Source organism: Acomys minous, assembly GCF_964271855.1.
Source record: "Acomys minous genome assembly, chromosome: 5".
NCBI lineage: Eukaryota > Metazoa > Chordata > Mammalia > Rodentia > Muridae > Acomys > Acomys minous.
The window spans coordinates 14,075,513-14,088,087 of record NC_140494.1 but is presented as its reverse complement, the minus strand read 5'-3'; the positions used below and the strand labels follow the sequence as shown (position 1 = coordinate 14,088,087).

At 46.0% G+C, this 12,575-nt stretch overlaps 1 protein-coding gene across 11 annotated transcripts in view; it reads left to right on the top strand.

The window, feature by feature from the left end:
• Window positions 1–12,575, top strand: part of FRMD4A (FERM domain containing 4A) — a 586,135-nt gene that overhangs the window by 547,812 nt on the left and 25,748 nt on the right. For all 11 annotated transcript variants that reach the window (XM_084781779.1, XM_084781777.1, XM_084781778.1 and 8 more), the window contains one exon: window positions 10,709–10,842. In XM_084781779.1, coding sequence (XP_084637905.1) covers window positions 10,709–10,842 — 134 coding nt within the window. The remainder of the gene's footprint in view (window positions 1–10,708; window positions 10,843–12,575) is intronic.

Below are 12,575 nucleotides of genomic sequence, written 5' to 3'. Positions count from 1 at the left end.
CCACCAAGATTCCCCTTCACAGGAGGCCCAGACCTGTAAGGTAAAAGGGATAGCACATTGATTATTAGTAATGGCATCTAAGCATCTTTAAAACCAGACGGTGTATCTCCATCCTGCTGTCAGGTTGACATTTTTTGGTCAAACTGGTGTTAGACCTTTTGAGGTCACTTGCATCAGCCCCTCAGCCCTTTCAGATGTCGCCCCTGCAGCAATAGTGGCCAACCCTTCTGGCTTCCATTCATTTCTTTCCACATGTCCTGGTACCACAACATCACGTACAACCGAACCATATAACAATGCTGTCATATTTCCATAATATAAACATTTATTTTAACTCCTAAGAGATGTGATGCTTTGATTTTGATCATAGCTGTGCGTCCGCTGTTGGGAACAGCTCCTTCGCCCTCACCCCCACCCCCACCCCCACCCCTACCCCAGGCATTGCCAAAGGAGTCGGTGCTGCCTGGGTTTGTTTATACTGGACTGTAGAACCTTGAGGGCTGCAAAAACTCCTTCTGCTGAATGGATGTTTCTGAACTCAATTGTGCAGGGCTGGCCTGAGCCAAATCTGGGGAAGGGGTTAATACGCACAGCATTTAAAAGCATATAGTGCCTCTCTGAAAGAGTTTGAGTATTGTCTATTGACACAAAATGAAGATAAAGTAGTTCCAAGCTATTAGTAATGTTAAAGGCATTTTTTCTATGTAAGAGGGTGTAAGTACCTTTAAATTTGCCAGGAAGTCCAGTTCTTGGTATCTGAGGCCTCTGATGCTAAAGAAATGGAGGGATACCATTGTTATCCATTACAAAAATCAGAAGTTCATGCACATTGATGTTCTGAGTATGAGCGGAGCAGAAGAGCTGGCAACTAGCATTTCCAAATGAAAAAGCACAGGGTTCTGTGATTAATTATGCTTGGGGTCAAGACATTTGATGTAGGAGCGCCCATGAGGAAACTGTCGGCTTATATCCCGTGGACACCCGCAGGGTGTGTCCCATCCAAGTCAGCTACAGGTCTGAGTTAGACAAAACCTACATGTGTAGGGGTTCAGGAAATCTGCTAATTGGCCACCGGAAAGGAAGAGAATAAGCAGGGACATTTAGTCACAGTGGCCCATAAGAGCCGGGACATTCCCTGCAAATTGGAGCTGGCTTTGGCCGCGGTGTTTTGTTCACGTGGACTTTAAGTAGCAAATCATTAGGATGTTCAAATACAGTTTGAGAGAACAACTGTAAAGTCCAACCATTCGTTTGGCTGAGCTGTGTTTACAGTTTGTTCTCTCTCTCTCTCTCTCTCTCTCTCTCTCTCTCTCTCTCTCTCTCTCTCTCTCTCTCTCTCTCTCTCTGCTAGCCCTGCTAGCCCATCTTTCCTCTCTACACATGAGCTAGGGTATAGCGTAGTCCACACACCTAAAGTCCTCAGTCTCATCCCCATCAGCAGAAAAGAAGGAAAAACAGAAGACCCGCCTCAAATCATCTGCAGGATCTTCAGAGGGTTTAGTCCTCCTTTCCCTTCCCCCATTGCTTGAGATGGTAGAGGGGTAGGGGTGTGGAGGAGGCAGAACAAACCAAAATCAACTCTACTTGTCTTCTAGCTGAAGACACAAGGCCTCTTCATAGCGCGTCTGGAAGTGGGAGTCTAAGATGTGGGTCAGCACTGTTTTGTGGATTTGCCTTCACGGAACAGTGAAGACTTCAGGGGGAGCGGAGGGGCTGTCATAGATGTAGCTTTGCTCTCGGGCTGTTTAAAACAAATGGTACAAACGCACTCAAGAAATACCCAGTGTTCTGCAGGGCCCCATGACTTGCTGTATTAGCCACCCAAACCAGTGTGTGTGAGTGTGTGTTAGGGAAGGGGGGAGGGGAGAGGGAGGAGAGAGAGAGAGGGATTTATATATAAAAATTTTGGCTGTGTGATTAATTTGATGGCAGCTGACTCTTCTTCGATTCGATCAAGCAGGAACATGAAGGCTAGGGTGATGGATCTACAGTTTTAAAAGTAAAGCCACACCCAAACCTGCACTCTGCTGCAATTCCACGCCTCGGACACTTTTCATTCTAGGAAAAACATGTTGTGTTCAGCCCTGACCCCGGCCTCGCCTGGAATGGTTCCACCTTCGTTGTTCATCAGTTCCCACATTCTCCTTCTCTAATTCCAACCGCTTCCTTCCATTGTGAGCATGTTTATTAATAACTAGTGTAAAAAGGACGGTGCCAACTACTTGACATCTCTTCCCCACAGAGAGATGACCTAGGTGCCTTCCAGCTGTGTGCTTGTCGCTGCAGTGCGTGACTCTGGTATAAATCATGCAGTGGTTTTGTTGTTGTTGTCGTTGTCGTTGTTTAGTGTTTTTCTTTTTGTCTGCATCCTTTCTTGTCACTAGTCTGTCTTCTTCCTGGATCTTTCTCTGGCCTTTTAGATTTTTCTACCAGCTGTGTGGTGCCTCTCCTTTTAGGTACAAGACGAACTGCATTCCAGAGGCCTTAGATTTGGTCATAACCTCGGCTCTGCTGTTGGGCATAACCTCCCAGGCACTGCCAAAGAGGTTGTTTATACTGGACTGTGAAACTGGGCAGGCTGCAAAAAGCCCTGTCTGCAGAATGGATGTTTCTGGACTCATCCAAGCAGGCCTGGCCTGAGTTGAAAATGAGAGAAAAATGGAAGGTGGCCCCTCCCACTTCTGTTTGGTGGAGGGTGTCAAAGTCACTTGGCTATCTTTGTGCCCTCAAGTGTTACTAGTAAAAGAGTATTTATCTGCTAACGAGAAGAAAGATCCATACTCTATAGTCTGAGTGAACGGCTCTCAGTGGTGAAGTTTTAAACATTGGAAGAGAGGCCTCCCGGACACACCACTCTGCTTCTACTTAGCCGAATTCCATGTTCAACTTCCTCAACTTTGCTGAGAGCACAGAATAAAGATGATTGAGATTTGCAAATTAATCTCCAAACCTCCGTATTACACTAGAGCAAGCAACAGCCCTGGGGCAGCAAGATCAACTCTCTGAGTTCTGGTGCTGAGGGATGGAACTCATCCGCATTACTCACAAGTAATGGTTTCAGTCAGGTAGCCTACCAGATGTGGGTAGCACTTAAACACCCATCGTCTCTCTGTTTACCTCTTTCCCTTCTTCCTGCCGTGGAGTACACCCCCTTTTAAATGACATTTGTAATTCTTCACTTTTGGTAAAAAAAAAAAAAGTGCCACTGACTCTCCCCCAAGAGTACAGGCATCCTACAGACTCCCAGCAACTGTCAAAAGGTGACTGCTTTTTCAAAGAACTCCCATTTCACTACTCTTTGAACTAAAACTCTTCCGTTTGTAAAACCTCCAGGACCGATGAGAAGTCCTTCAAGCATGCATTGTTCATGTTGGAAAGCCCGTTGAATTCACCGAGATGGTCCCTCGAGATAACACGTTGATCCTGCCATCAGCAATGTGGCATCATATCACAGGGTCCCTAAGACATCTTTTGATGTAAGGAATTCATCCTTGAAAAATCTGTCTGGGAAATAAATATCTTTTTATCATAGGGGAGAGTCTAACCTCTTTCCCCATACTTATTCCTGAGTATCTGCCAAACCTTTTCCTCACCACTTCTACAGAGCTGCTGGGACTTGGCTGTCTTCACTATTTTTTATATACATAAAAAAACTTTTCATTCCCCCCCACAACCCCCCACGCAAAGGCCCAAACAGGCAGTCATTTCCTTCCCTTGCTTTTAGGACAACAGGTTTCTTTTATGCTGGGAGTTGGGAGGGTGGGAGGGGTAACTATTTGTGTTAAATTTCCCCTCCTTCCAAAGAGGAAAGCACCACTTCCGCCTTCTGGATTGGGGGGTAGGGGCTGGGCATCAGCATTTCTGTGCAAAAACAGATGCGCAGGTCGCTGTGTATCCTTAGCAGGATGCAAACTCATATCCGGTGCTGACTGACTTGGGATCTTTGGAATGAGGGCAACAAATTCTCTCCATCAAAGCTGAGCGAAGAGCTCCTTCTATACGTTCACCAGCATGGAGCCGCCTCTGCTGCCTCCCCACATATGGTCTTTCCATACACCACTGCCAAGTCAGTCCCAAGACCACGGTAAATAGCTGTGGTGTCAGCTGCCTCCAAAGATCCCAAATGCCCACTGGAAAGGACTTTCTTAGAGCCACGGTCTTTGTTGAGCCACGTGCAGATAAGACTCACTTTCCTGGGCCTGGGGATGTGGCTCACTTGGTGGAGTCCTTGTCTCTAGAACACTTAAAGCCCTCGATTGAACCCCCAGCACCATATAAACCAAGTGCGGTAGTGCTCATGACAGAATTCAGTAGGTAGAGGCAGGCGGATCATATATGTGGACTTGAGGGTCAGCTTGAGCTAGAGATCTTGTCTCCAAAAATATACCTCTAGGCAATTGTCTCCTTCATGATCGGCTCTTTGTCCCACTGGTGGCCTAGTTCAGCCGAGTCCTTTGGGGGAGGAGTGTATGTGATCACCAACGGTTAAATACTATATCTCAGCCTTCTAGCACCCAAATAGAGATCTGCAAAGCTCTTAAGTCAGGAAAGGCTTTCTAGAGAACTCACCCGATGATTGGTTTCCTTGGCAGTCAATCAGAGGGAGGCCAAACCTCCTCAGAGAAGTGATTGTAGAGAAACCAGGCCAGTCCCCCGAGTGGTCCCCTGTGCTGTGGGTGCTTTCCCTGACAACCACAGTGTCTCCCATCCTCCAGTGGGCAGTCCTGGGGGCTGAGGGTATGTCTCCCCCATACCACCTTGCACACGGAAGGGGCTCCAGGAGTCTCTGTTGTTGCACCAGGAGATCTGAAGAGCCCCCATTGGCTTTTTCTCCTTCTGCCTTCTCTTACATTTCGAGATCAGAGTGTGTGGTACTGTGGACCGAGTTTGTAAGGAGATGCAATCCACAGGGTGGTACCATGGCACCCTAGCAGTGAGACAGAAAACTCCCACCCTCATGGAGTTTCCATTCAAGGCACAAAACAGGCCACATGGAGCAAAGCTTGAATCCCACCTCTGTATCACCATGACCGTCCCTGGGGCACTGTGACCTTGGCTATGAATGTCGAGATCAAGCTTCTCTGGGGACTCAGTGAAGTGTGACATGTAAGAAGCCCCTGCTGAGTTCTGTAAAAACCAAACCAAAGAAACAAAAACTCACTTTCTTTCCCTTCTGCCCCGAAGCTACCCGGGCTGGTGAAGCCACATCTGCCGTAATTTCCCATTTCCTTGCTGGTCGACTTGGTGCTCTTCCTTTCCCACAGTATGGACCGTTCTGAACTGGAGAAGGCAACACCCTAGGAAAAGCCAGGACACCTCTTTAATAGCAATGACTAGTATCCGTGCGGCACTGTGTCTGTTCTGAGTTATCTACTAGCATCTTCCAAGCATTACCTCTCTTCATCCTCCTAACATTTGAAGAGCCCTGTTTTCATTGCCCAGTGTGTAGGAGAGAAACCGAGACTCCAGAAAGTTCTAGAACGTGCCCGCCTCACCCCAGAGCCACTCAGTAGCCGAGCTGAAACACATATACAGCCCCGTTCACCCTAGACCCACAGGCTGCAGGCTCCTGCTTTAGGAGGGCGCTGCAGCAGTTTCTTTCCCAAAGACTATTCTGAATATCCTTATCTGTAAATTTGAGTGCCACCTGGTAACCCTCTCCAAAAGGGCACCCGTGTATTATCCATTATCTTACTAGCCTGTTATCCCCTATTCCCTTCATCCCTCCCCAGGCATCCCTGGGCTACTGGGTTTTGTTTTGTTTTGTTTTGTTCAATGTATAAATTTTGAAATTTCACTCTTCTAAGTAAAGTAGAGGTGACCCATCCTTCCTCTCACTTCATCTTACAGACAGCTCCAGCTTAAATCTGTTTAGCGTTCCCAGTCACAGATCTTTGCCTTGTCCTGTTGCTAGAAGAGATAACTCCTCTAGGCACTTGTTGGTAATTAGACATGCCCCGCCCCACCCCGCCCCCCACCTCCCTCTGCCAGGAGGCAGCTGCAGCAGCAGAGAAATGATCAGAGTTGGTAGAGCACCTGTCATTTCTAGAGGTTTGAGTGGTCAAGGAAGGAGGTTGGACTGGGTATAAAGTTCCTTTGGTATAATTTGCACCCCCGTGAAGGTTAATGGATGAGAAGGAACTACAGGAGTTAGTTGTTTACTAGGAAACAGAACTTCAAGTTTGGAGGCATTTTAGAAGAGTGATCGGGTGGCTGCTTTATAGATAAGACCATGATGGTTCTCAAAGGGCTGACACTCCAAAGCCTTGTATTGTCCATTAGTGGGTCTGAGATGACAACCCCAATGTCTTTCTCAGTCACTATCTGTCCTTTTTAAAGATTTATGTGTCTTGTCAATATTATCGGCTTCACATCTAACCTTGAAGAGGTCTTGCAAATGCAATATGTATTGGTTCAAATCATTGAGAATGGACCAATAGTAGCCCCAGACTTCCCCAAGTCCAAATCCAGAATGTGAAATTATTTCTGTCACCTGTGCGGTGGTGGCACAGGCCTTTAGTCCCAGCACTCGAGAGGCAGAGGCAGGTGATCACTGTGAGTCCCAGGCCAGCCTGGTCTACATACTGAGACTCTGTCACCAAACAAATGACAGACAGGGTAAAGTATCATTTATTTGTCTGTCTTGAACTTTTAGTTTGAGAAACTCCCACTGGCCTGAGCTCCTGATTCAGTTCTGCTATTGAGGTGGCCAACCCAGAGAGCATCTCTACTCCTTGATTTCTGCCCCATTTTGTTAGCTTCCTATCTTTCTCCTCTTTTAAGAGGCAAGAGTCTCATTCAGGGAATGCCTAGAGGGCACTCGTGGAGGATGCTCAACCTCACCTCTCCAGATGCTCAGTGAGCTTGTTCTGAGTCACTTGGCCATCTTTCCTTTGAGTGGACATATGTCCTCAGCTACTGGTCATGGCCCACAGGCTTAGACCATGCAAGCTCTTACACATTGAAGCCATCAGACCTCCTGCCTCCAGTTAGTAGATTACCCTTCAAGACAGAAGGCAGTGGGATCTCTTTTCAAATGTAACAGGTTCCCACTCCTCCACGACAGAGTTTTTCTGTGGAGCCCTGGCCATCCTGGAGCTCACTCCGTAGACCAGGCTTGCCACAAACTCACAGATATGCCTACCTCTGCCTCCCAAGTGCTGGGAGTAAAGGCGTGAGCCACCACTGCCCCACAAATACAACAGGTTTGTGTGGAACTGCCTTACACTTGTGAACTATGGGATGGAGATTCATAGCCCAGTAAGTATCCTAACCGCATTCTCAGCTCTGTCTGCAGTCTTAGAGCTGGGAAAACATGGTCTGAAGATACTACCTCAAGCTGGGGCAGCATCTTTCTGTAGTTGGAGCTTTAGAGCTCTCACTCTGAGCTGGAGAGATGGCTCAGTGGTTAAGAGCACTGGCTGCTCTTCCAAAAGACCCAGGTTCAGTTTCCATCACTCACGTGGCAGCTTACCATTGTCTGTAATTCCAGCTGCAGGAGTTCTGACACCTCCATAGAGAGACACATGCAGGCAGAACATTAATGCACACACACACACACAAAAAAAAAAAATGAATAGAGTCATCACTCTACACCGAATTGTTGAGTGAACTTATCTTTGGCTGGTACCTCATGAAAAAGGAGGAGCTAATTTCAGTGACTTCTCTAATTCTACACCACTTATGGTAAATCAGCCCCTGTGTGAAGGATTTACCTAGTCCAGGCACAGTGCTAAGTGTTTTATACGTGATGTCCCATTCACTCTTGACTACTGAGATAGGAGAGCAGGTGCCTTACCCAACAAACACCCATCTAACGAATGGCTTAGGCTTCATCAAATCCAGATGTTTTCCATCTACCCGGCTGTCCAGTTAGCATTAAAATGGAAACCTGTGTGTCCAGAGTAGCTTGGGTCAGTTTCTTGCAGCGGTGGAACCCAGTCTCTGGGCACTGTATTCCTCCTGAAGGAATTTCCAGACTCATGGCATGCAGCAGAGCCAGCTAGCATTTGGGGTGCCAGCTGTACGCAGACAGACTCGGGAGCCATGAAGCCTGCCAAGGCTCTCTAGCCCAGCTAATGTGGGTTGATATTTAAGTTAATTATTAGAAATAATAATTTAGGTAGCAGTAATGAGCCCTGCTACTCAAGGCCAAATCTTTACTAATCCTGTAACAGCAGACCCATCACCCACAAATTGTATGCTTGCTTCCCAAAACTTAACGTTGTGGTGAGTCTTGCTGTTCCTGGACATTACAGAGGCTTAAGTTAGACTCAATAAATCATCCTTTCCTATTGAGAGGTTAGGCAGGGGTGAAGGGGAAATGATGAGTTTTTCACTCATACTAGAAATTCTTTAATCTTTTTGTGCCCATGTTTTCCCCAGGCCTGTTTTTAAAGTCTGACTTCCTTCCAGTACTATTTTACATCCTTATTAATTTTTTAGATTATGGAACAGAGAATGCCTCATTAAATTTTCCTGTCTTCAAATGGGATCAGTGCTGGGTACTAAGAGACCCAATTAAGCTTCATAATGACTTTTCCAGGCTGCACTAGATGGACATAGCCTGGAGAGGGTTTGGAGTCGATAAGCACAAGGTAGTGGCCCTAGGAATGTGAACCCCTTGAGCCACTGGTGGAAAAGGGAGCCGGCAATAAGATCCAGTGATGTGACACCTGAGAACGGCACATCTGGATTTAGTCTATGAGAACCGTGAGGTAATGGAGTCTCCGCAAGGACCAAGCGTTTGCTGCGTTTGCTATTGAATTTGGACACCTGCAACTAAAGCATGTCAAAAACTCAGGAAAGAGTTACAGCATGACTCAAAGCTTGGAAGGTAGCTTCCATAACGGGATGATGTACAAGCGATAGACAGTTATTATTTTTCACTAGGATGAGATACAATTTAATTATAGCACCCAAGTATACAACTGACAATATTTTTTATTTGCTCCTGGGGAGGCATAAAGATGGTTTGTTCTTACAGTGATAGATGTCTTCAATTTCAAGCTCAAATGGGCCAGAAAAGGGAAAGAAGAAAAACCTAAGTCAGAGTCACATTGTACTTAGATGCTGAAGCGTATTCCTTATTAGGGTCACAGGGGTCTGGAAGACTGGAAATGAAGGGAATATGGGCTTCCTGCTCAGAGACCTTAAAGAATAGGATGGTGTGTATAAAGTTGTTTAATGCAAAGGCACGGAACTCTTCTAAAAGCTGGGGATTCTGAGACATCTTTTCAGTCGAGTTAGCCTCCACCGCATTACCTGCTCACCAAGCCATCCAGATGTTCAGTTGTCTCTTATGGAAATACAGTTCCTAAGCCCCACCCTACCACCACCAAGTCCTCCTGGGATTTTTGGTAGAATGGCTTTTCTTTTATCTTGCTTAATTCATGGTGAACTGATATCTTTAAAACATTAACATCGGGATCCAGGTCCACAGTAGTCATATCTGTTCATTTGTATCCCCAGTTGTTCCCCAGCGGGGGGTTACAGTTTTCACTGTAGAGATGTGCATCTTTAACCGTGCTAATCTAAGTCTCTGAACTAGCTTTCCGTAGTCCAGGCCCATCTTGAACTTGTGTTCTTCCTGCCTCAGCGTCACCCAGCTCTGTATGAATGTGAAGTGATTGGATCCTTGCTGGTAGCGGTATCGTCTGAGCCCCCTTCATGCATACTCAGTAATATCTGTTGATTTCTAACAGTCCTGCTATTGTGGATGTGAGAAGAAATATAGGCATTAACCTGGCCTTTTCTAGGACATTCAGATACCTTCCATGACCCATCAAAGTAGAAAGGGCTACTGGCCTCACTACAAGAAGCCTGCTCTGGGAGCCTGACACGGCAGCCTTGAAATTATTCTGTTGGTGTGAGTTAAATTCCTCCAGCTGGCGTTTTCAGCTCATTTTCCTTTTGTTTGGTTCACAGTGTTGCCTTCTACAAAGCTTTCATATCTGGTAAACCCACTGTTTGAATCATGTAGATATGCTAGCCAGGAAGGCACAGAAAATATGTATAAGTCTTCTGAGAAGCATGCATCACTCTCTAGTGTATTGCCTCCATTAGGAGAGAATTTTCTCAGAATACAGCACTTAGGTACAGTAGTAGACAACATTCTAGTGTGTGTGTGTGTGTGTGTGTGTGTGTGTGTGTGTGTGTGTGTCTTCTGGGGAAAAGGCCAAAGGAAAATGCATAATAGGATAGTTATCTCTAGATGACTAGTTTATTATTTTTATACCTGTCCCTATTGTCTCTATCGTCAAATATTTTACAATGAACAGATACTATCTTTGTACTATGTAAAAATCAACATCTTTCAGTAGACAAAAGACAAGTTAAAAACCTGTATTGAAATTACTAATATTAAATTGAACTTTAACTTTCCCCCCTTCCTTGTGTAAAATGTATTAAAATTGGCTGGTGAGAGGAAACCAGGTATGTGACATGTCTTAAGATAACCAGAAAAAAAAAAAAAAGATAACCAGAAACGACAGTGTTCTTTCCTGCTGGTCCTCTAGGTAGCTATATATTCCATGTGGCATTGGAATTCACTCCTCATGCTTGGAACGCCGCACACCTGTCTCATTTCACGCTCCTTGGTTCCCCGGGTAAATCTCATATCCGCGGTGTGAGCTCCGGTGAAATTCATTAGTGGTCCAGATGTGTGTCCCCGGTCAGTTGGCCTAGTAACCCTGCTGTTTATCGACAGGGTCTCAGGAATCCGATAGCTCCCAGTCGGCCAAGAAAGACATGCTGGCTGCCTTGAAATCCAGGCAGGAAGCGCTGGAGGAGACGCTGCGCCAGCGGCTGGAGGAATTGAAGAGACTGTGTCTTCGGGAAGCTGTAAGCAATTAAGTCTGTGTTGTTTGTCATGTCATACATCTTCAGTGTGGACAAAAGACAGGGTGGAGACAGTACAGACTGACTTTCAGGAAAACAAGCCCTCTCCCTCCCCAGTGTTGGAAACGCCCACACCTCCATGATATACTTTGTTAAAAGCAAGGCATTAAGGAAACAGTAGTGCCAGTTAAAGCAGTCACCAACTGAATGTTACAAATGACACATATAGCCTGAGGCTAAGTGGCAAGTCACTTTAACAGTCCCCAAACCATGCATGGCATACCACAGTGTATAGACATGTCCTCACATGACACTGCCTCATTCTCAATCCTACCACTGTCTTGCTTCCTGGGAGCATATGCCTGTTCATGCTGGGAAAGCTTTCACTTCTTCTAGGTTTGTCTCTGCATACAATGTAGCAGCACTGGAGGCCAACAAGAACACAAAGATGTCACTTGAAAGATACAGTAATCCCTTTAAGCCAGCTGATCTGCTGTTTCTTTAGCTCTTTCTTTTTGAAAATGGAATCTTCTCCTAGTTTGGTGGTGGTGGTAGTTTGTCGGGTTTTTGTTATTGTTGTTGCTTTCGCTTCTGTGCTACTGGGGGATTGAACCTATGGCCTCATGCATGCCAGGCTAGTGTTCTTCCATGGAGCTACATACCCAGCATAGTGACTCATTTAAGTTTCATGTAAAGCAACCTTGTGTTGGGCTGGAGAGATGGTTTAATGGATAAAGCACTTGCTTTGCAAGTGTGGAGACCTGAGTTGAATCCCAAGGACCTAGATAAAAGCCTGGTGGAGGTGAACATGCCTGTAATCTCTACAGTGTGATGGGAGGCAGTGGTCCAGCTAGCCTAGCAACTTGGTGACAAGAAACAAAAGAGACCTTGTCTCAAACAAGGCTGTAGGTGAAAGCTAACATGCAAGGATGGTCCTGTGACCGCCACATACGGCCACAAGTGTACACGGGCCACACCATTCCCACAGACAATGTCGCCTTCAGCCTGTTTTAGTGCTGGTCCCCATTTCGATAAGTATGTAAAGTCTCCCCCAATCCACTTTGACATCTATTGAAATATCCATTCATCTCTTCTTCTGTTTATCCCACGGCTTTGTTAGAAGTTTACTTCTTTTTTTTTTTTTTTTAAAGATTTATTTATTTTATTTATTGCATATGAGTGCTTTATCTGCAGAAGAGGGTACCAGATTACATTATAGATGGTTGTGAGCCACCATGTGGTTGCTGGGAATTGAACTCAGGACCTCTAGAAAAACAGGCAGCACTCTTAACCACTGAGCCATCTCTCCAGCCCCTAGAAGTTTACTTCTTAATGTAACACAGTCATGTGCCTGTGTGTATTGTGTGTGTGTACACACACACACACACACGTGCTCACATGAGCACAATGTGGGGTTGCTCTCCTGAGACAGGTTGTGCTCCACAGACCATGACCGTGGGTAAACAGGTCCGAATGGGAAGCATAAGGAAGGTCCCTAACTCAATCCAGGAGATGAATTTCCCCTCCCCTCCCCACCCCACAAATAATAATGCCTTGCAGGAAGAACGAAACAGTGGGCCTGAGAGTGAGATCATATTACATTTCAACTTGGCTTAATTACGTCTGGATTGATTTAAACCGGAGCTCGCTCAAGGCAGAAACCACATTAGCACAAATCCATTGCAAATCAGGAAAGCCATGGGCCTGGCTGGGGTGGGGGATGGGGGTGAGGGTGA